We start from the raw sequence: 23,031 nt of genomic DNA, 5'->3' as shown, positions 1-23,031 counted from the left end.
CTCTTAATTGCAAGCAAGCGAGGGAGTACCAAATCTAATATACATCATAGAGTATTGGTAATATGCATATGGTTTAATGTAACCATGCATGATTGGCAACATAAAAGGTGACGGACTGCAAGATTGATAGGGTCGGTTTGGTGCAATATCAAAATCGCTTCTTGTCATGCATGCCTACATCCACTCACAGAAGACCTATATGCCAAAGTGGCCGTTAGGTGTAATGTTTTTGTCAAAAAGAAAAAGGTTAGTAAGAGCTGAACAGCTACTTCCACCAGGTCATGTCAAAGACAGCACCGCCATCAACGCTGCCTTTGCTCCTCCTTTGCTCCTCTCTCTCTCTCTCTCTCTTCAGTGGGAGTGGAGTGGAGAGAAGAAAGAAATGGCTTCGCCTCCTCATTTCTTCCACCCATGTTCTCGTATTTCCCATCCTGCCCCTATTCTCCTCTTTCTTTTACTTCTTCTTCCTTCCGTGTCCCTGGGGGTTAATGTCACAGCCCTCCTCGCGGCGTACCCGGATCTCTCCGGCTTCAACCGTCTACTGAGCTCGACGCCGGTGGCCGGTGACCTCACATGGCGGTCATCGCTCACCCTCCTCGTCGTCCCCAACGCCTACCTGCTTCGCTCCGGCGACCTCGGCCGCTCCACTGCCGACATCGCCGACGTCCTCCGCTACCACGTTCTCCTCGAGTACCTCTCCTGGGAGGAACTCCGCCGGATCCCAGCCGCCGGCAAGCTCGTCACTACCCTCTACCAGACCACCGGCCGCGCCTTCAACGACCTCGGGGCCGTCAACCTTACCCGCGACTCCCGTGGCGGTGCCGTCACCGCCCGCTCCCCCGTCCCCTACTCCTCCTCCAACGCCACTATCCTCTCCCTCGTGGAGTCGCTGCCGTACAACGTAAGTATATTTGCGGTGGATGCGCTGCTGGTGCCGTACGGGTTTGACCTGGCGGCGTCGGAGACCCGGCCGGCGGCGCCGGTGAACATCACGCGGGTGCTGGTCGACGGGCGGGACTTCAATGTGGCGGCGTCGATGCTGGAGGCGTCCGGGGTGGCGGGGGAGTTCGAGGCGGACGAGCGCGGGGCTGGGATCACGGTGTTCGTGCCCACCGACGAGGCATTCGCCGAGCTGCCGGTGACGGAACGGCTTCAGTCTTTGCCGGCGGAGCGGAAGTCGGTGGTGCTACGCTTCCACGTGCTCCACTCCTACTACCCGCTGGGCTCCCTGGAGTCCATCGTGAACCCTGTCCAGCCGACGCTGGCCACCGAGGCGACGGAGGCCGGCCGGTTCACGCTTAACATCACGCGGGCGAACGGCTCCGTGGCGATCGACACCGGCGTGGTCCAGGCCTCCATCACCCGGACCGTCTTCGACCAGAACCCCGTCGCCGTCTTCGCCGTCTCAAGGGTTTTGCTTCCAAAGGAGATCTTCAGCAAGGATTCGGCGGGCGGAGGGCCAAGGCCGGAGGTGGCTCCACCGCCGGCGCAGGCAGGGGCATCCGCGCCGAAGGGGCCGGACGGGGTGGAAACGCCACCGACGAGGCTGTCATCGCCACCGGGGTTCGAGGTCGGGGGGGACATAAGATCGGCCGCGTCCAGGTATCGGGATTCTATCACCAATGGAGTTGCTCTGTTGTGTATAGGCTACCTCTATCTACTACTGGTATGAGATCTGGGATTCTTCTTCTCTTTTCTTCTAAATTTTGTTTTTTTGTCCTTGGATTTCGGAATTTTGTATACGAGAATTCGAATTCTGGCTGCAAAGCAGCGATTTTTTTTCTTTCATTTTCAATATCTTGGGGGTGATTATTAATGGGGGAGGAAATTTAAATTTAATTGGCTTCTTGTTGGAATTGGAATAATTTGGGAGAATTCTTCGACAATTAGACTGCGATTCCTTTCTTCTCCCACTCTCTCACTTCTTTTCATCTCCCTTTTCTTCTACTCGTCTTCATCCGCTGGCAAAAAGAGCTGGAAAATCGAGAAAGATGGTTCCTTTCTTCTCCGGGGCGAGCAGGGAAAGGTTTTTCCCCTTTTTAAGCGTCTCTCTGCTCCAAAATTACGACTTTTTCTCTCTCGCTTTGTCTCTGCCGGAGCTAGAAGAAGATGATGAATGGAAATCCCATTTTTATCCGATTTTTCTCCTGGAATGCCATCGAAACGGAATTTGAGAATCGAGAGAAGAGATCGAGAACCTAGAATCACGGAATTCCAATCAATTAGTGAATTGCCCTCTTCTTCTGCTACTCGTTCTCTGTTTCCTTCTACGAGGCCGAGAGCTTTTGAGACGTGGTGGGCTCTGCGGGCGGATAAGTTGACCTTGCCGGTGACGGGATCGCGGGGAGTGGGGATGAGCTGGCGGGGACAAGGAGGGTACGAATATGGGCAGCTGGAAGCCGTCCGTCACCGGTTAGATTCTTTTACTATATCTTCTCCATGCTGTCCTGATATGCGATGAGCTTTTGTTCGTACCTCCCGACCGGGCCCCACGTGTGCTGCTTCGGATCGCGTGTTGTGTGCTGTCCCGTGGCCACGTCGCCAGTTGCGCAAGAAGATTGTTCCAGCCTGGCAACGTAGCAAATCCGCCTCCCCCTCCCCATGCCTCTCGAATGGTTTTCCATGGGCCCCATTTGCTGAATTGGGCCTTAGGTCCGATTCCTGGAAGTGTGACGCAATTTGGGTTGGATGATTGCTAATTTCCTTTATTTAAGTTAGTTTGGAATAAACAACTCTTAAATCATGACTTCTATGCTTTTGTTCTTTATTATGCAAAATAGAGATTTATTTAGAAGGTTCAGAAACTAAAAGACTTAACGTGACAATGGGAGAAATATATAGATCTCGTTCTGGCTCCACGACTTCAGAGCTTCTATGAAGTTGGATTGCATAACCATTGCATTTCTTCTCAAGAGACATGCAGTTGCCTCCCTTGAGTTGAGTGTTAATGCTAGGATGGAACTGTGCTAAGTTATAGGATAATTAGGGAATCTAGTTGAGATTTGTTTTTCATTTGTAACCAACATTACTGGTGAGTTGGATGCAGAGCAGAGTTTCACAGCCAGTAAATACAAATTATATCTTACCAATGAAAGATAAGTATTTTTGTTTACTGAAAAAAAAGATAAGTATTTTTATTTGTTGCTATACGTTTTAACAATAGACTGCTTTTGAATGTTGCTCCATAAAATATCAGGATATCTTCTTTAGGGGCACGCAGGAGGATTGCAGCGATTTGTTAGTACGTTTTAGTACAATGCAAGCTGTGTCCACCATCTCTTTTTATAGCGCCATAATGTGATGGTTCCTTGGGAGCTAGCGGGGGTCAAATGAATGATTGAATCCGGGGATGCGTCTTAAAACGAGCCCTTTGTGGGAAGTCATTGTTTTCCTTAGTCGAGCTGTTAGAAGCTATATTCCCTAGACGTCGCCCACTGTTACTCACTCTTTGTATTTCAAGCCCCTGAAGGCGAAGCATGGTTCAGTGCTGGTTACTTGCAGAGGATCTTTAGACAGCTTCACGTATTCTCTTAAAAAGCAAAAAGCTTGTCTGATGAGTGATGGCCATCAACAGCGAATAATCTCATGTGAAGAAAGTAAAATTGGATCAAGTGGAAAACTGCAAGAGCTGGTTGTACACCTGTTCTGTTCTGTTTCTAGGGCGAAGCTGAGAGCTGTTTGGGATGGATTCAGATACGTGCAGAACTTTCTTAAGGCTTATACCATCATATTGGAAGGTGACTTAGTGACTACGATCAACTGAATCTAGGGGCGGGCAAGAGCTGTGGGGTCTAACTCCCTAATTCAGGACGTTTGGCGTCAGATGGGTGCTTGTTTTCTCTTTGTTGCGAGGCATATTTACATGAAGGCCAATAGTATTGCGGATTGGATGGCTTTCTTTGTGGCGGATCATTTAGGAGGGCTTCCATGGACTTTGGAGACTCATTTACCTAGTATGTTTAGGGACGCGTTATTCTGACTTTCAGGGCTGTATTTATATACGGTCTGTGTAATATGCCATATCAGCAAAAAAAAAAAAAATTACATCAAGAGTGAGTGAACATGCCCTAAATTAATAGTAGGATGATCTTCTTTGATTAATTTCACAAAATACTATTAAATTATAACCCCCTTAAGTTTAACCTGCGATTTAGTTTTCTGATATGACGGATCTCGCTTCTAAATCCTGTTCAGCTCCGCTCGTAGTGGTCAAAATAGTCCACATTGAAACTAAAGATCCTGGATCAATATTAAATCATCTAACCATTTTTAATGGAGTTTCTACCTAATTGTGAGGCGTAGCTTACATAAATCATTAAATAAAAAAACTTTATGATTTTTTTTGAGAAATAAGTACTAAATAATTTAAAAATAAGTTTTCCGCCCTTGTATCTAACAAAATCTGTTATAGATAAAATCAGATTTTATGATTATATTGTCATCAATGTCAAGTCCTTCATGCATAATATTCAGCAAGGAGGCCATGGATCCTTACTGCTTATGAATTTATTAACTGGCAAAGAGCATGGATGCATACCCCACTTGCAGTTATAGCCAACCAAAATATTGTCAGAATCCAGCATCTTCCTCCCCCTCCCATTAGTGCCCACAAACTGCTAGACAATTTGCTCCACTACTGGCCACTATTGCAAGATAAGGACAATGTGGATGGGATCGATGAAGACAATGGAGTAGTGGAGGACACAATGTAATGGATCAAGGCCCCTCGATGTGTGCTTGCTCCATGGCCACCACATCCTGCACCAGATTCCCACTTAAGGTGGCTGATGAGAGTTGGGTTCTCCTACAAGACCATCCTGACCTTGGATATGTTACCTCATTCTAGGCTGATTTGAGCCTAAAGTGGATACAATCCAAATTTTAGACCAACTTGTGTAAAGCTCAGGGGGAAAAACAACAGCTGAATTTGAAATCAAAGCCTGACGCAATATTTGGCTTAGAATGGAATGTTGTGTAATGGACTTTGTTAGTTTAGGCTAGAATTATGGTTTTAAGTGTGATTGGATGGATGACTGAGTCCTCCTAAATGATGTTGTTGCGGGGACGGACGTTTTGGTCGGAGCCTCACGCAACAGTTAGCCCACATTAAGCTAGCAGAGAAAGAGAACTGCGTTCCTCCCGAGGTATTGTCCGTTTTGGGCGCTCCGGCCCGCGCATCCAGCGCAAACGGGGGGAGACTGGTGTCCTCACGATTTTGTCCCACAAAAGGGCCCAGGAAAGGATTTCCACCCCCATTTAAGGCACAGAACCTTTCCGCTACTAGCCGATGTGGGACTAAATTCAAGGCCCTCTCCCCCTCCACAACATAGCCCCCCAGCGGGAAGGTCCTGTGCCGGTTTAACCCGGCTTTACCAGCCCCCTAGGCAACCTGAGGGGTAGTCAATGGAGAGAGGAGGCGCGCTCTTCCTCTAGCGCCATCTGTTACGGGGACGGACGCTTTGGCCGGAGCCTCACGCAACAGTTAGCCCATATTAAGCTAGCAGAGAAAGAGGACTGCGTTCCTCCCGAGGTATTGTCCGCTTTGGGCGCTCCGTCCTGCGCAGACGGGGGGAGATTGGTGCCCTTACGGTTTTGTCCCACAAAAGGGCCCTCGAGAGGAAAGGATTTCCATCCCCCATTTAAGGCACAGAAACTTTCCGCTACTAGCCGATGTGGGACTAAATTCAAGACCCCCTCCTCCTCCACAACAGATGTAATTCCAAAATCCAGTTGAAGGTCCAAGAATGAAGCTTCCTATTTGCTAATTCCTTCCTTCTTCCTTTGCCCAACTTTTGACGAGGGCTTCGGAGTGGCAAAAGAGAACATGCATCGAATTAGAGCAACAAGTGGAGCAGTGTGAGGCATGGCATGGTAACGAAAGGAGGAATCATGGGTTACCACTTCAAAGGCTGCAGTCTAGGACATGAGGTTCTTTAGATGACCACCAGAGGCAAATTAAGAATAAGCTGAAGGAAATGCATGCCCCCTTGGTGTTGGGCTGCGTCCGATGTCAAATAGGCATAGGCTCCTCAGGTTGATGGAGGAAGACTAGGAAACTGTGGTACCATCGAAGAAAGTTCCTAATATTAATTTCTTGGTGACAAGATTCAGTGTCACGGTGATCGGGGAACACAGGAAAACTATACAAGGTGAGGAAAAGTCTAGGGAACACATGCATGAGAGGGGATGATCTCAAGAGTTTGGTCTGGGGCAGTGAGTGGAAATTGATGACCTTTGAGAAGGGCGAGGGCCATTTTTCACATGGTGACTTGGGAACCTTCTTGGAGTTGCGCCCAAGATTGGGAACTCTTTTTGGTGCCATTGGTCTCACTTTATATCTACATCATGCGTACCTAACATCGATATCTTTCTATATGTGTGCCGGAATATATATTTATATATCTATCCACGAGCAGCAACAGGGAGGGGAGTAGCTAGCTGTTGGTGGGCGGTGGAAAGGAGAAGGTCAAGACAAAGGAATTGTGGTGGATGGTGGGTACGTAGGTTCGTTCCACTTGACATGCAAATTCTCAGTATCGGTTTTAATTTGCTATTGTGGATGGTGATCGTTGAACTCGACCTTTTTCGCCTAGCTTAAGAAATGATTAAACGAGTTCCTGTAAGTAATGTGCATGGCCCCCCCATTTACGTGTGTGTTGGATCTTACCGTGCCTCTCTCTCTCTCTCCGCGCGCGGGGCTGGCAAAGGTCTTGGCTCACAGTGTACTTGTACATGGAGCTAAACTTGAGATGATATTTGGATTTTGGATGCAAAACTATATTTTTTCTCCAATAACATCCGGGTTGTGGTATTCGTTATTTTAATAAGCTCATTTAACAAAATGCAATGTTTGATGCCTTTGTCTTCGTGCATATTCCATGTTTGGCGGCCGTATTTCTTTTCTTTATTTTTTAATCAAATATTTGACTTGTAAGCTTTAGGGTTGTGTCAAATTTTACAAAACCTTAGTTCGAAGCAGCCCAAAAGTTTTTGCCAAATTTTGCCCGTTCATTTTTATTTACGTGACTTACTATAAATATTTACTTTTTCTAAATTTTATGTTTGTCCTCCAATATTATTGTTTACCATAAGCTAGTCCTAATCCAACTGAGCATCGACAATGGATGAGTTTCTATTATTTTTTACGATATTTGAGTTTATCACTGCAGCATATATATTTATTTTGAAAGGTTTCTATTTATTTTTGATGAGTTAGTATTTATTTATGAGATATCTATTTATTCATGTAGTTTTGTGTTTATCGCGGTGGATATCTTAGTATTTATGAAGATATAACAAATAAATTCATATTTTCGTGATTATCTTAATGTTTAACCTGCTCATCATACATAATAAATGAATTTATAATTTTAGAAGAGACATCATACACTAATTATTGAAAGCAATATCCAACAAAATCACGATGTGGTATTTGCCATTGGAGGCGAGAGCCAACGAAACTATGTATATTGCAGCCTATATCTAATGCATTTATATCATCGAGAGTTGATCAGCTGCAGTCATTGTAAATGCGCTTCCCCGTGTGACTCTCTGCAATCTCCAAGGGAATCCACAAATCCGGCGAAGAAAATCCGGCAAAAAGTCAGAGAAGGTTGGTGAAAGGAGTTAAAGGGAAGCAGCACGGGCAACATCAGCTGATGACGCGAAAACAGAAAACCCCATCTCGAACATTCAGATATCGACGCGTAAAAAACCTATATTCAACTGAGAACGTGTCAGGAAATGATTCGATCCTTTGCAGCTGTACGTTCTATAGCTTGCAGGGGCATGCACCAGGGCGTAAATCTCATGCGCCCGGAACTTGGTAGGTTAGAAGCCCGTCCACGGCGCTGCCATCAACCGCCACGTGTCGGTAGAAATAAATCCAACCGACCAAGCCCACGGCACTCATTCCCGTGCCCCTCCCACGTTTGACTTCTTGTCCTCTCTTTTTTCCCTCATTCATTGCTCTCTTTCCATATCTCTAACTTATCTTGAACTCAAACCCAAGACCTTGGTTCACCCCACCGCATATCGAGTCAACGCTCAAGACGTTCATGTTTCCCGCAGTCCACACCACAGTAAAAGTCAACGCGCCTCCTCCCTCTCCCTTCTTCTCTCGCTCTCTCTGTTTCCATCCCCGATTATCTTCCCCGAATTTTCTGCCATGCTCTTCCCAGTATAGCGCACTCCCTCCCTTCCTTCCTATCTCGACCGCTCAGAAACTCTTCACTCTCTCTCTCTCTCTCTCTCTCTCTCTCTCTCTCTCTCTCTCTCTCTCGCGCCCACCATGGGCAACGGCTCTGGGAAGCTGATCCACTGCTTCTCCGGCGAAGCCCGCCGCCGCCATGTCGCTGCCGCGGTCACGTCGGAACCCTACGACGAGGGCCTTGGGCACTCCTTCTGCTACATCCGCCCCGACGCCCTTGTCGCCGCCTCCACGGCCTCCTCCAAGGTCCACCACTCCGAGGAGACCACCACCTTCCGGACAATCTCCGGCGCCTCCGTCAGCGCGAACACCGCCACTTCTCTCTCCACCGCGGTTGCCGACCTCGCCTGCCCGCCGGCCGCCGCTGCCGCCTTCGACAGTTCCACCTCCTTCACCTCTGTTCCCCTCCAGCCCGTCCCCCGCTTCTCCTCCGGGCCCCTCTCAGGCTCTCTCGCCCCCCCCGACCGGGGATTCCTCTCGGGACCCATAGAGAGAGGGTTCATGTCCGGCCCCCTCGACCACCGCGCCGCCCTCTTCTCCGGCCCCCTCGACCGCGCTCCCTCCGGCCGCGTCCCCTGGAGCCGCTCCCACAGCCTCGCCCTTCGCCGCCGCTCGCGCCGCACCGCCACCTCCCTCCTCCGCAGCCTCACCAAGGGCATCGCACGCACCATCTCCTCCGCGGCCCACGTCGGCCCCGTCAAGAGGCCCAAAGAGTCCAATCCTGTCCCCGACAGCGGCAGGGGAGGCGACGGCTTTGCGCATCCGACCTCCACCAGCGGCCGAAACAGCGTGGAGGGTGGCGAGGATTCTGATTTGTTCAGCGCCCAGGACAGCAGTCTCCAGTGGGCGCAGGGTAAAGCAGGGGAGGACCGAGTCCATGTCGTCGTCTCGGAGGAGCATGAGTGGGTCTTCGTCGGTATCTACGATGGCTTCAACGGCCCTGACGGCACCGATTACCTCCTCTCCAATCTTTATTCTGCCGTGCAACGAGAGCTCAAGGGCCTCCTTTGGGAAGACAAACATGAAGGCGCCTGCGAGACCTCCGACGATCCAGTCACCGTCATCATCACTGCCGCCGAGGGATTCAATCCATCGACGGCAACAAATTGGACCGCGGCCGATGAATGCCGGAAAGAAGGGAAGCAGAGGAAGGGGAGGAAACTTCGAGAGTCGGCGAACAGGTGTTTGGAATACCAGAGGAGGTGGAAGTGTGACTGGAACGGGGCAACATGGGAGCTTGATGGGACATTAAAGGATCAATTGAGCCAATCGAGCTCGTGGAGTGATGCAGGGAACCATCTGGAAGTGCTGAAGGCTCTTTCTCAGGCTCTGAGGAAAACTGAGGAGTCTTATTTGGACATCGCCGATAAAATGGTCTCAGAGAATCCCGAGCTGGCACTCATGGGCTCATGTGTTCTAGTGATGTTGATGAAGGGAGAGGATGTGTATCTGATGAACGTCGGCGACAGCCGAGCAATTTTGGCACGGAAGGCAGAGCCGGATGCGCGGAGTTTGACGGGGAAGTTGAGGCAGGATTTGGAATGGACCAATGAGGAGACATTGGATGTCCTTGAAGCTTATGACATAGGGGATCCAATGGATGGATTGCCAACTCTGGCTGCCCTGCAACTTACCTTGGATCACAGCACTTGTGTCGAAGAGGTAGATAGTTCTCTGGTCTTCGTCTTAGTGTATTTTTTTTTTTTTCCTTCGTTCATCTGAATCATATGGTTTCTGCTATTTGTTCTGATTCAGGAAGTTCGTAGAATACGGAATGAACACCCTGATGATGCTTCTGCCATTGCGAATGATCGTGTGAAGGGTTCATTGAAGGTCACACGAGCATTTGGGGCCGGCTTTTTGAAACAGGTATGGCTGCTATCATCAGAATGCTCCTCATAATGTTTTAAAGCTTGTAATTTTTTTCTGATGGCACCAACTTGGTAGAAACATTCATCAGACTATAAATATGTGTGGTTATTGATTTATTTTGGTTCATATGGTAATGTATAAGTGATTACTAGTAGTTGGGCATAACATTTTAGTATTTATTTGGATTAGGCGGTATCTTTAATTATAGAAGGTGCCATGCCTTCCATAAGAAGAATGAACTCTGGATAAAGCTTTTTGATTGACATAAGATGGTGGAACTAATGGATTTGATGCTTTGATAAAGCTGTACTGCAACGATGCTTTTAACTTGACATAGAGCTTTTCTAGAAAATGGATATGAAGATAAATAACTCTACTCAAAGCCGTGTCATAGGATTCTAATATTGTGTTACTATATAGTTTAAAATATTTTCCATTGATGTTTATTTAGTGGAGGGAGGGGGATCTTGGAGTAATGGTAAGGTTGTTCTATTGTGATCTGGGTGTCATGGATTCAGAACATGGAAATAGCCTCCATGTAATTTGGTCAAGCCTGTGTACATCTGACCCTTCCGAAGCCCCTAGTAGGAGCCTTATGCGCTTAGATGCCCTTTTCTATGTTTATTTAGTGGAAGGACGAATAAATGTAGATTCATTCAATGCTTGTTTGTTGATCAAATTCTGAGTTGTCTCTGAAATTCTTCAAGATCAGTTTTGGAGAACTTGTAATTCTCAAGCAAGTCTGCGACCATGGCCGCTAGGGCCCATAGCCAACTTATTCCCTGTATGATATTTCACCTTTATTTTAAGGGATCCTAGTATCCAAGAAAAGAATCTGGTCTTCTTGGTCTTTTTCAGGAAAGGAGGGACAAAAAGAGTATATTATTCAAGTTGACGATGGGACTAGGAAATCAGGTGGCGTGCCTTCTAAGAAAACCATATTCCAGCTGATGTCTTGGAGGGCAAGATTGAGCCTTAGGTGCATATATATCCTTCCAATTACCAACAAACATGAAAAGGTTTTCTTAAAAGTTCACCTCTGTCATGCTGAGTTACTTATTTCAGGAGATCGGCATTGCCAACTGGTCATGTGTTTCAGAAGTTTCAGCACTAAGCCTTAAAGATTGGTCTGTAGGCTTGCAAAGAATATAGTGATTCAATTATGTAGTGGTTTAGTAAATTGAAAACTTTAATAATGTACTTATCTGGCTTACTAGTGTAGAATGTTGGGCATTTCAGCAACTGAGTCCATCAGACTAATTTGCAAAAGTGACCTGTACTGTTATAGATTCAGGCAATATGTGATAAGATCACAAATATTTGTTTCATTCTTGATTTTGTTATCCAGCAGTGAAGCTTTTGGCATCTTGAATGTGATAATATATATGGAGTAGGATTTGTGATTTGAATGTTTTGGTGGTTTAGTTATTCATTTTCTGACATCATGTTTATTTTGTGTAGCCCAAATGGAACAATGCACTTCTGGAGATGTTCAGAATTGATTATGTTGGAACCTCTCCATACATCTCATGCAACCCTTCCCTTTATCACCATAAACTGAACCCAAAGGATAGATTTTTGATATTATCATCCGATGGGCTTTACCAATATTTCACTAATGAAGAAGCAGTAGCTCAAGTTGAAATGTTCATTGCAATGACACCGGAAGGCGATCCTGCTCAACACCTTGTTGAGGAGGTCCTTCTCCGTGCAGCAAAGAAAGCTGGTACGATCTAGATGTCCAAAAATATTGATGTTAGTGGACTTGCTACATCAATACTTAGATCAATCTATTAACAACTGATTTTATGCACTTATAATTGCAGGCATGGACTTCCATGAACTGCTGGAAATTCCCCAAGGTGACCGTCGACGATATCATGATGATGTTTCCATCATTGTCGTCTCTTTGGAAGGAAGAATATGGAGATCCTGCATGCAAATATAGATACAGATGCAAAAGAATTGATAGCGATCCATAGAAAAGTTAAGGGCTTTTCTGTTTTTCCCTGGTTGCCTTTGTACCATAACAGATCAGCTCTAGGGAAGTGTCAGTGCCCATGTATCAAGCAGTGGCAGGAAACGAAGGTACAAAGCTGCTTCAAGTCAATTCAAACTGTTAAAAAGAAGATGTAATATTCGATCAGTGGTTCTCTCTGAAAGATTCATTATTCAATTAATAATTAAATGTGTGACTCGTTAGTCCCCTTTCTCTGAAAGGGGAAGTGCGTGGAAGATGAGTGTTCGATGTCGACATATGTAGTTAATTGGTGAGAGATTCTTAAATGATCAAGTAATTGATGATGCATTTGTGTGACTGAACTCCATCTAGCTCTGTGTGTCCAAGGATCATCTTCCCACTGTAAAAGCAGACCACCTTTTATTTCCTTCTCCACTAGTAAGAAGCCACCTATGAATAACTGAAGCAATAATATGTGAGCTCATGAAACCAGAGACTGAAGGAGTTTAGAATGGATACTTTGGTATTTTGCGCAATTTGTGCACATTATGATCAGTATTCCTAGAAGTAATAGTGGGGCTTGTAAGCTTCCACAAACCTACACCGTGAATTGTATATCTTCCTGAGGACCATTTCTTTTCCTTAGCTGAGGAAGTACTAAAATCTGGGAACATATGCCCTTAGATCTTGACTGCTTTCCCATTTCTTTCTTCCTTCTTCAAAGATCATTTCTTAAAGAAATCAACCAGCAATTTTGTACCATCAAATTCCAGATACGTTTTTAAGGTTATCTATCACCAATGTTGCACAGTGAAGTACTTCTGTTTCCATTTTTATTTCTGGGTGCTTAATCTTTCAGGGCTGGCCAAAATAATATCCTCCAACCTCATCTCTCTCAGGTCCCTGTTATGTAAAATATCAAAGCTGAATTTCCACTTCGGCAATGATCGCGTTGGTGCAGTGTCTCGCTGCACTTCAATAATAGTGACACATGATGTTCTCATCTTCCACTTCAAAAGCTCTAGTGCAAGTAGCTGTTCTTTCTGTATGCATGTACAGTAAACTAGAGTGAGTGAGATCCTTCCAGCCTCCAATCATACCTCTTACCTTCATTTATTTTTAATCTTTGGAAGTTTGTGACAAGATGGCAATTCAGACTCCAGCTCAGATGCCTTATCCCTTGCCTGCAATGTTGACAAACCTCTCTGACTGCTGATCATGGTATAGATGCTTGGGATCTCTTATCTAGTTAAAAAAATATTATTCATATAATCTGATAAGCACTTGTTTAATTTAATTTTGAAAAGTATATTGCTCATGTTTCTCAAATAAGAAGGCCACGCAATGGCGTGGTTGATATATCAGTGTTAAGAGGTGGAGCCTCACGAAGTATTTAAGTCCTGTTTGGCAGAGCTTTTAGTGGGCCAGAAATTACTTTCTATTTGGATGCATTTTATCTGGCCAAACAACCTTTTGAGGAAAGAGTTATGCATAAATCAGCACATAGATCTTCCATCACCTGAATTGCACTTTAAACACAATCAACAGACTATTATATTATCATTATCCAAATGCCAGATGTCCAACCTGAGTCATCTTCGTATGTACGAGAGATTTTGTGCATGCTTATGCGACAAAGAAAAATGATACAATATATTTCAGAGGAACTCGATATAATAAGTGATGTTTTGACAATTGACACAAATATAAAGCAAGAGATAATATCCCAAAAATACTACAGATATGCTGTAGCTTAATCCTAGCCTAAGACAATATGAACATAAGCAACACCCAGCAAATACAAGTTCATGGGGACCAGTCATATAAGCACAAGCAAACCAAATGACAAGCTTGAGTGGGACCCATCCCAGCCAGAGTTTTTGCCTATGCACAAGTTTGGAGCATGGATCAGTTATCAATTAGGAGAGCTTTTGACAACCTACCCATACAGAACAAATATAATTAGAAGTTTCCGCTACCTCATGTTAAGGTGGATGCAAGCACAAGCATGCACATCCAGATTATCTAGTCTACTGGGTAAAGTGGCTTAGTTACCTCTTTGCATGTTTAATACACACTTTTATCCCCTAAGACTAGAATCTGGCAGCTCATATCTTTCTTCGGACTTTATCTCGGACACGACTAACAACTTAATGGTTTACTGATAAATACATGCTTCCAGTTATTAAAAAAAATCAGCAGAACTGTAACTTCGTTCAATCAGAAAAAGGAAAAGAAAAATGAGAAGATTAGCACTGAAAATATTTGGATAAACGGATTGCTCAGGTAAGTTCATGGCATTTATCTCATGGATGGACACTTGGTAATCTAGTTATCCATGGCAAAGTAACTGGGTATTAAGTCAAGCGAGTAAGTATTTTAAGTAATCGCTCTACTCTTTTTAGGGAAAGAGGGGGAAGCCCACCCACGAAATGCCAAACCGTGCCAAACCGGCCGGTTTGGGGCATACTGAACAGGATGTGTCGGAGATTCTGCTAATTAAATTGGTTCGCCTATCAAATTGATTAAAACCTACTCTCCCCCTTCTCCGGTTCGGTTAATATCCCTCCTTCGCCCCCTTCTTCACAATCTTTTTGAGACCCCTCTCTCCGGGCACCTCCTCCTCCTCCTCCTCCTCTCTCTCTCTCTCTCTCTCTCTCTCTCTCTCTCTCTCTCTCTCTCTCTGAAACAATAAATAAGAAAAGCCAAAATTGAGCATCATTTCAAGAGTGCTTCACATATCATATTAAAGCCCAAATAAGAGTGTCGCACAATCCATCTGAGAAAACTGCTTGCGGCATCTCTTTCTCACACCAAATTCTCACGCCCTTGTGTTGATCGCTTCTAACGAAGCCAAGGCATATTTTCATCAACTTTCTCAAAGTGATCCATTTTATGGCATTCACTACATTTATCAAAATAAGGATGGTTTCAGCGTCATTTAGAGTATGAAATCATAACAAGGAAAATCCAGCTCTCTAGAGAGAGCAAAAGTCGTAGAATATAAATAACAAAAATAAATAAATAATAAAGCTTCCCATGGAAGACCAAAATAAAGTTAATTATAAAAAAATCAAGAAAGAAAAGAACTGCTTCAATCTTAATTCATAATGTTATACAATTTACCAAGAGAGAGAGAACAGTCAGAGATCTTCTCGATCACTTACTTCGAGTATGAATGGCATCCTGTAGATCGCTCACGGTGGCCTGCAAACACATCAAAGAACAGTTTTTCTCAGTTTTTATACTCATCTTAAATATATTTCAACTGTGCCAACATAGAATTTTAGTTGCAGTCATCCACAATAAATTTCAGATCCATATGATAATTTCAACGAGCAACACAGATGCACTTAAAAAGGCTAGAAGTATAGAATATAAAAAATCCAAACTTTGAGGGATCTAAGACAAATTGAGACAACATAAAAATCCAAATTTTTTTGGAAACAAGGAGAGAAATGAAAAGGGGTCCACCAAATTCTTGAGCTCGATTCCGCTCTTGATGACTTCTCTGTCGGTGCGAGAGATAACGGTCATCTTTATCGCGCCCGAGGGAAGAAGGAAGAAGAGAGAACGCAGTGTGGGGCAGCCGTATGCGGGTCAAATTAGTCCCACATCGACCGGACGAATAACTGTACTTCTGGTTAACCCTTCACCAGCGACGCAACTGGCCACGACCTTACTTGAACAGGATCTGTTCAATAGGCTCGTACAACCGTATTCTTGATTGCAAAGAAGACGGGCAACTCAGTCTGGTTGATGACATATGCCCTCGTCGTCGGAGCGTGATTAATGGTCCCGATCGGAACGAGACCGTAGAGGATCGTTCTCCGCCTTCGGGCGGAGGTGGCTTCGAGGGTTTCTGACAGACTCATCATCAACTTTTTCTTTTTTTCTGCCACGTTGACTTCCGGACTTCCGACCGGGTAACGTGATGGCAATGGCGCGGCTTTTTTTTTCATTTCACAGGATGCTCCATGGCTTTCCTCCGGCGAGGCGTTGTTTGTTTTTCAAAGTGATTTTTTGGGTATCACCTTTCAGGTAAGCAACCTGGGGACCCTTATAGTGGGTTTGTTGAAATCTTAGGGTATTGATGTTTGCCGAACTTCTTTTTCGCCCCTTTTTCGATGTTGTTTAGTTGAGACTGGCGTTGGGTGATTTGGAACATTGTGCTTGTCGATTTTGAATTTTAATCTTTACAATCGATTCTTCTTTCCTGATGTCTATGGCTAATTAGGGTTCCTGGGTCTAGTTCTAAACTCAGCTTAATTTCTGTGGAAAATGCTGATATTGGAGATTTTTAAGATATTGGAAGGATTTATCTATCTATTTTTAAGAAAACGGCAAGCTTGAAATCTAGAGCTTTGATTGTTGGGGTTGACGGGTGTCTTTGAAGAACAGAAGATGTTTGGTGATTGCAGAGTGAGTGATATTCTGATTCTTCCTGATGAATGGCTGATGATTTATAACTTGCCTGAGGGAAGGGCAATATAGATTGTCAAGGAAGAATGGGATAAATTTTGCGGTTAAAAAGCTGCTTAAGTACTTATTAAGCAAAGGTGACATAGTTTCTTCCCCTGTAGGGCAGTGTATCAAACCACTGAGTGCTTGCTCGGATTATATCATCCCTTGCCACTTGGGCAAGAGGTCATCGGCCCTCAAGAGGTGAGGTGGGCATAGGGTAAAAGGTAGGAATTAATCTCAAGAGAGAGATATCAAGAGAGTCATCCAAAATGCTCGTGATGTGAATAAGCCAATGGAATATGTCAATATTAATATCTTTTCATGTGGATATGTCGTTGAACATGTGGCTCGATAAGATTATGTGGTAGCTTCATTATGTGAGGAGTGAGGTGAATATGGTGATATTGGAATTGCATATATTAGTTGAAGGGCTTCACGCAGAAGTGAACTAGCTTAATAGACATACCCCAATCTTGTGGTGTTTCTTGCATTATGCATCACAAATGTGCTTTGCTTTCTTGTTTGGTTATGGAAAATGGAATTCATTGTGCTTTTGCACAAAAACTTGTCCTACATCCCCTTTTTATGTGCACCATAATCATGCAAATAGCAAGGATTTTATAAAGAAAAGTTGGTCTGTGACTCTGTATAGTGTTTTCACATTAGAGTTTTCTTGGACTTGTTGCTTTGTTTTCCTCTATTTTTTTGTGATCCCATTTATATCTCAAGATAATTTGGACCATCATGAGAAAACTATACACTCTGTGGACCTTGCCTCTGTATGCTCCTCTTGCTATTGATGTTCTTCTCTCTCCCCCCGACTCATGGACTCAAATGCAATTAAAGTGGAAGCTTTCAGCCTTGTGCGCCTTAAACCTCCACGGAGCAATAAGGACTTGTATGATGGCTGCAATGGGCTGGCGGCAAGATGCTTTTGCTCACACTAGAGATCATAGTGGTTAATGGAAAGTAGGTAGCATTATTCATTTATGATTACACGGAAGTTAGATTCTCTGGTCTTTTTAGATGCTAATTAGATGGTAAATATATTGGCTTGAAGTGGAGTGGAAGGTGAACCAATCAAACTTTTTGGCTTAGTTTCCTGTGCCCATTGTTCTCTTGATTTAACAATTAAACGGTGTATTCCTGAGTGGAGCATGCTCATTCATTTCGTGTTTTTTGATATCAATATTACACCCTCAACTGATTCGTCAAGTTGTTAGCTGTGGCCAGGCAAGGTTACATTTTTTCCCCCAGCCAGCTTATGCTCCTGTATACAGGTTTGATGAATTCTCTAGGGACAGCATCTGCACATTGGAAGGTTTCTCCTGGTTATAAGGTCATTCATTCAGTGTACTGATTTTCTTCTGTGAATATCTGGTGATCCTCCACTTACTAATAGACTGTGAAACCAATTTTTTCCAGATTTACTGGCTGAGCTAATAACCTGGAGGGGTAAATGCCTGCCATAAGACATTAGTTTTTTTTCTTTTGATAAAAAACATAAGACATTATTAAACTTATATTTTGCTATATGCCATCTTGATGAGGCAAGGTTATCCATTCAGTATAACAATTTTCTTCTCTGAATCTCGGGTAATCCTCCACTTATAAACAAATTGTGAAACCAATGTTTTCCTGATTTACTGACCAAGCTAGTGTTTCTTAGGGATAAGTGACTACCATAATGCATTGAATTAAACTCATATTCTCCTATATGCCATCCTGAAGCTTGCTGAAGGCTTGTTTGTATCATCTCAACTTCTGAATGCTGCATATCACTAGAGTTATTCGCAATACTAGCTGCCAAGAACTTCCTAAATTGATCCCTGTGAATGCTTCTAATATTGCCTCTCTTAAACCCCTGGAATTAGTCAGTACCTCCCACTTGGTATCGGACAATCTTCTTGTTTATCAACCATCAAGAAGTTGTATTGCTTGTATATATATTCTTCGCAATAGTAGCTTACTGTATGTTCATTTCACGTCATCCCATCTCTTTTTACTCCTTTTGCTTCTACCCAGCTAGATGCACATTAAAGGAACAGAAAGAATATCTCTCCTCCCAACACTGTTGTGAACTCTGGGCCCAACTGACAAGATATTGAGAATCTGTCCTAAATTTTTTCGTTTCGCCTTTCCAACAACCAGAAGTAGACTTGATAGATGGTTGCTGAGAATCTTTTATATAAGATCGTGTGTTAAGCAAACTGCATGGTAAGGTATCTGCCATGGTGACTATTTCACAAAACTACATGATATTAAGCTCACCACACCATCAGTCCATGATGTATCTGTCATGGTGGCACCTTCGCAAGATTGCATTTGCTGTTACACCCTCAGAAAATGCAGTGAGTACTCGGTGATTACAAAACGTCTTCCCCACTTTCTTTCCTCTCACTCGAGTTTCTTGTCTGAATGCATTTCGATCAAAGAGATTGACTAGCTGCAACAAAAATCATGATTGATCAATTTATGTAATTGATGGTTTTGCAGTTCTCTTTTGCCCCCGGTTTGTCATTCATCTTGGAATGTCATCTGGTAGATTTGGTACTTTTTTCTTGCATCAAAGTCTCATGTTGTTTTCGCTTTATAATAATTTGCTGCCAGCTATTGTTAGATGCCCTGGTTTCAATAATTTATAATGATGATGGACTACCTCTTCTGAATTCTGATGTTCCTTCGACACACATTATTCTGGTAATTCTGTGGCTTGCATGTTTTTAAGGTTCTTGTTCATGTTGTTGAAAATCACCCTGCAGCCAATCCTTGGTAGGGCAATACTAAAGAAAGCATTAGCTTGTTGCATGAGTGTGTTCTGATGTCTTTTGAATATTGATTTTTTTTTGTTTTGCTTTCGTAACTCATCGTGGCTCTATTTCATAGATTACTATTATTCTGCTCCATGTTGTAGTCCCTGGAGTATGTGATGTTTCAGGTAAATATATTCATTAATTCAGGTTGGCATGTGGATCAGTGGCTGCAAGGAAAGTTGAGGGTAATAAAAGAACAGGAAAACCTGGAATGTGTTGGTTTTCATGCTATGTGGTGCACTTGTATAATTAACATTCCAACTCAAAGCTTAACTAAATTGATATTAGATCAAATGTTGCCACAACAGACACTTCAGTGAATTGAAAGGTTAGTGGAATTTTGTCAAGTTTTGTCTGCATAATGGTATGTTTTCTCTCTTTAGACACATCATTACCTTTAGGAATGAATCTGCTAGTTTTGTTTTTGGCTGAAAAGATGATTAATGAGTGTGCCGAAGATTAATTGTTCGAAAGAAGATGAACTGTGCATCGGTCATGCAACGATGCATGTGATACAGATTTTGGTAGGTTGATGGGATAAAAGCTGACAAGATGATGCTGCAGCTTGGTGAACTCGAAAGCTTTGGAGAAGTTAATCTAATGGTGGGCTAACGAGATCTACTTTGCGAGTTATTCTTAGTTTTTAAGGGCTATAGCTGACTGATCTGTCTACATTTGTAGGAATCCCGGGGAATCATTATGGACAGGCATGTCATTCATTCTTCTCTTTATCACTACTTTGCTTGCAGTTTGCGCTAAAGATTTTTAACATTACCAGATCATTGCAAACGCTCTGCAGTATTTTGGAATTCTAAATGTTCAAGGAGTTTCTATTTGAGAAGTTTTAAGTAGAGTTTGAATCAAATATTATGTTTCCCATGCCTTCCAAGTTGCACTACCTTGTTGTCATGGAGTGGACCATTCTTTTTATGTTCCAGTTAAAGCCAAGCTTAACTGAGGGGTGGCTGGTCTTCCCGTACATGGGATGGGGCATGCCTTCGATGTGGCCTCAGAATGGCCTAAACTCCCATGCGGAGGAGTCTTATCGTGCCCTTGTATGTGCCATCTTTTATGGATTCCTCCTGTTTGTGAAATTGGGCGAGGGAGTATAAAGCAGCAGGCTTGCTGACGAGCCTTCTACTGCTGGTTAAATGTTTGCGCTTCCTAATGCGAAGATAGAAGGCATGATTACGAACACTTTCATGAAAGAGTTTACTGCACTAGCTTAAAAATAATCTGCTGGTTTTGGCAAAAGTAGCATGTTTTGTTAATTCTTTATTCTTTCATGCTACCAGAGAATGTTACCCTTTTTATTTTTTACTTTTTTGGAGAAGGGGAATTTATGTTTCGTTAATTCTATTTTGATCTTGCAGAGTTTAAATATAGGGAAGATAATTTTTTTCGCCAAAGATATATCACTCGACATATCATAATTGGTCCCTTCAGTGGATGGCATCTGAGTTGATAGTCCACCAAGAAAACTTGACCAATGGCTGAGTCCTAGCAATTACGCACAGGTAAACTTTTAGAGAACCTCGACAGCTGATAAACGCCGCTACGGAGAGAGATAAATGGGCAAAGAAGAGATGATTTCTAGGCATGGAGATGCTGATGCTTAAGATGGGGCCAAAATTATGAAGATGCTTAAGTTGTAATGATTTATATGGTCCTTTCGTTAATTGGTTGGAAGATGTCTCGAGCTTCCTTCACACTTATCAAGGCTACTATGCGACAAATGGTGGTTTATATTTTGGGTCAGAAGAATCTCTGCTGATATCCAATTTATGAACAAACAAGTGCATTGTTAATTGGCTTTTGACACTAGGATTTATGTTTGCTTATCCAATTGTTGTATGAAAACTTACTGTTATTTTTCTAAGAATTTTTGCTAGTTAAACCATCCTAGGGCCTTCATCCAAACTTTGAGACAGCGTGGTGGGGATTCATGCCAGGAAATAGGAGTCTAGTTAAGTTTGATGCTCGGCATATGTTTTTTCTGATGGAAATCATTCAATGCAGCATTTGTTGTACGTCCCATGCTATGAATTAAGATACGCAAAATATAGTGAGACATCATCGTCCATCAATTTCATCAGCAGTAATCATGGCAAGAAACGGAACAAGGAGAAATGAAGCAAATTTAACCGAGGTCCTCGTCTTTATCATTTTTGAAAGCTATAATAGAAGTGGTGATCATTATTTACTTAGATATAAATGAACAAGAAAAAAAATTGAAAATAAAAATAGAATGTTATAATAACGGCTATTTCTTATTACTTTCCAAAGAATAATGAGATTGCCGGACTATCTGCCTAAATTATTATGCATCAGATAAATTATAATTGTTTTTATCGAAATCATATTTGAATTTAAAAATATTATTCTATCCCGATGAGCAATGATGATGTCAGAGGATGATTATTAGAATGGGAGAATAATTAGATGCCGAATTTTTTTGCTTAATTTTTTTGCAGAAAAATTATAGGAATGTTCCCTCGACTTAGACATTCCTTGACTTTCAAAAGTTTCAAACATATTCTTTTAAGTTTCCAAATTGTTTCAAACTGTTCCGTCGTTCATCTCTATTAATAAAATGGCATTACATGACCATCATATAGCAGTATAAAATTGTATTATAAACAAAATATCATTTGTATTAGTTGTTCGTAGGGTGGAATTCCGACATAGATCTCGAAGAACTCTTAATAATATGATCCATAGTTAAGGATCACCCGCCATACAGAACTCAAAGCACTCCGAACATTTTCATTTATCTGTTTGCATTGATCTCAAAGCATCCATAATATATGGTCCATAGTTAAGGATCAATTATTGTATAGATCTCAAAGCACTTCAAACATCTTTATTCTTCCACTTGCACAGATCTTAGAGCATCTTTAGTATGGGACCGATAGTTAAGGATCACCGTATGTCTTAAAGTACTTTGAATCCTTTCATTTATATATCTGCATAAATCTTAAAGCATTTTTAGTATATGAGCTATAGTTAAGGATTGTTTGTTGCAAAAAGCACTCCGAACTTCTTCATTCATCTATCCTGCAAAGATCTCAAAGTAACCTCTTCATTCATCCGCACTCCGAATATAACGGCAGACTGGTCGGAGGATCAATTTGGAATAGTTTGAAATTTTGAAGGGTGTGTATGAAACTTTCAAAAATTGATGAGGGATGACCACGGACATCTGGGGTACCCTATCCGCTGTCATAGCACAGGTTCGTTCTTGTTTCTTGGGTGCTTCCACCCTGTGGTCATCTCAAAGTGAACTCGATGGTAATATGTCGGCGGACGGGGTGTCTGAAGGTGTTGGATTTATGATCCAAGACTATCTCGATAGACTAATAGCAGTTGGAGGCCATCGCACGTCTGGACCAATTGCAATTGAGGCAGAGCTTCGGGCAGCCTGAAAGGAGATCTCCTATGCGAGGCGGGTATTGGGTGCAGGGCATGTGTGCTTCGAAGAAGATTTCTCTATAGTGATCAATTGGATTTAGAGAGTAGACGGATACGGTGATGGTCATCCTCTTATGCGAGAGTCTCGTAGATTGATTCAGGAGTACATATTTTCAGGTAATAAAACCTCATAGATTGGTAGTACATATTTTCAGGTAATAAAACCGCATTGCTTCCGACCTCTCGGCCCCTCACCAAAAACGTCCAAATCATCGAAGAAACCGATGCAGATCGCCAGACTG

The 23,031-nt window shown here is 43.1% G+C and overlaps 1 protein-coding gene, 2 long non-coding RNA genes and 2 pseudogenes across 4 annotated transcripts; 4 read left to right on the top strand and 1 right to left on the bottom strand.

Annotated features, from left to right (window-relative positions):
* Positions 1–198: 198 nt before the first annotated feature.
* On the top strand, positions 199–1,839 carry LOC103696825 (fasciclin-like arabinogalactan protein 4 pseudogene; annotated as a pseudogene). Its single transcript, XR_015973049.2, has one exon. The product of XR_015973049.2 is annotated as a fasciclin-like arabinogalactan protein 4 pseudogene (transcript).
* A 6,128-nt stretch (positions 1,840–7,967) lies between these two features.
* LOC103696816 (putative protein phosphatase 2C 23) lies at positions 7,968–12,385 on the top strand. The gene is made up of 4 exons (XM_008778537.5): positions 7,968–9,871; positions 9,965–10,078; positions 11,543–11,807; positions 11,908–12,385. Exons 1-4 carry the CDS (start codon positions 8,291–8,293, stop codon positions 12,027–12,029), a joined length of 2,082 nt encoding a protein of 693 aa, XP_008776759.3. The 5' UTR covers positions 7,968–8,290; the 3' UTR covers positions 12,030–12,385.
* A 2,465-nt stretch (positions 12,386–14,850) lies between these two features.
* Positions 14,851–15,646, bottom strand: LOC149751408 (uncharacterized). The gene is made up of 3 exons (XR_016398313.1): positions 15,516–15,646; positions 15,209–15,248; positions 14,851–14,946 (listed from the first exon to the last, which is right to left on the bottom strand). It is a non-coding gene; the product is annotated as an uncharacterized LOC149751408 (long non-coding RNA).
* Positions 15,647–15,714: 68 nt separating this feature from the next.
* Positions 15,715–15,913, top strand: LOC113461426 (small nucleolar RNA U3; annotated as a pseudogene).
* LOC103696805 (uncharacterized) lies at positions 15,833–21,218 on the top strand. The gene is made up of 5 exons (XR_015973050.1): positions 15,833–16,082; positions 19,466–19,646; positions 19,755–19,921; positions 20,000–20,025; positions 20,692–21,218. It is a non-coding gene; the product is annotated as an uncharacterized LOC103696805 (long non-coding RNA).
* Positions 21,219–23,031: the final 1,813 nt, after the last annotated feature.

This window comes from Phoenix dactylifera, chromosome 14 (assembly GCF_051530095.1).
Source record: "Phoenix dactylifera cultivar Ajwa chromosome 14, Ajwa_hap1_PhDact_Kaust_v1.1, whole genome shotgun sequence".
NCBI lineage: Eukaryota > Viridiplantae > Streptophyta > Magnoliopsida > Arecales > Arecaceae > Phoenix > Phoenix dactylifera.
This window is presented reverse-complemented; position numbering and strand designations above follow the sequence as displayed.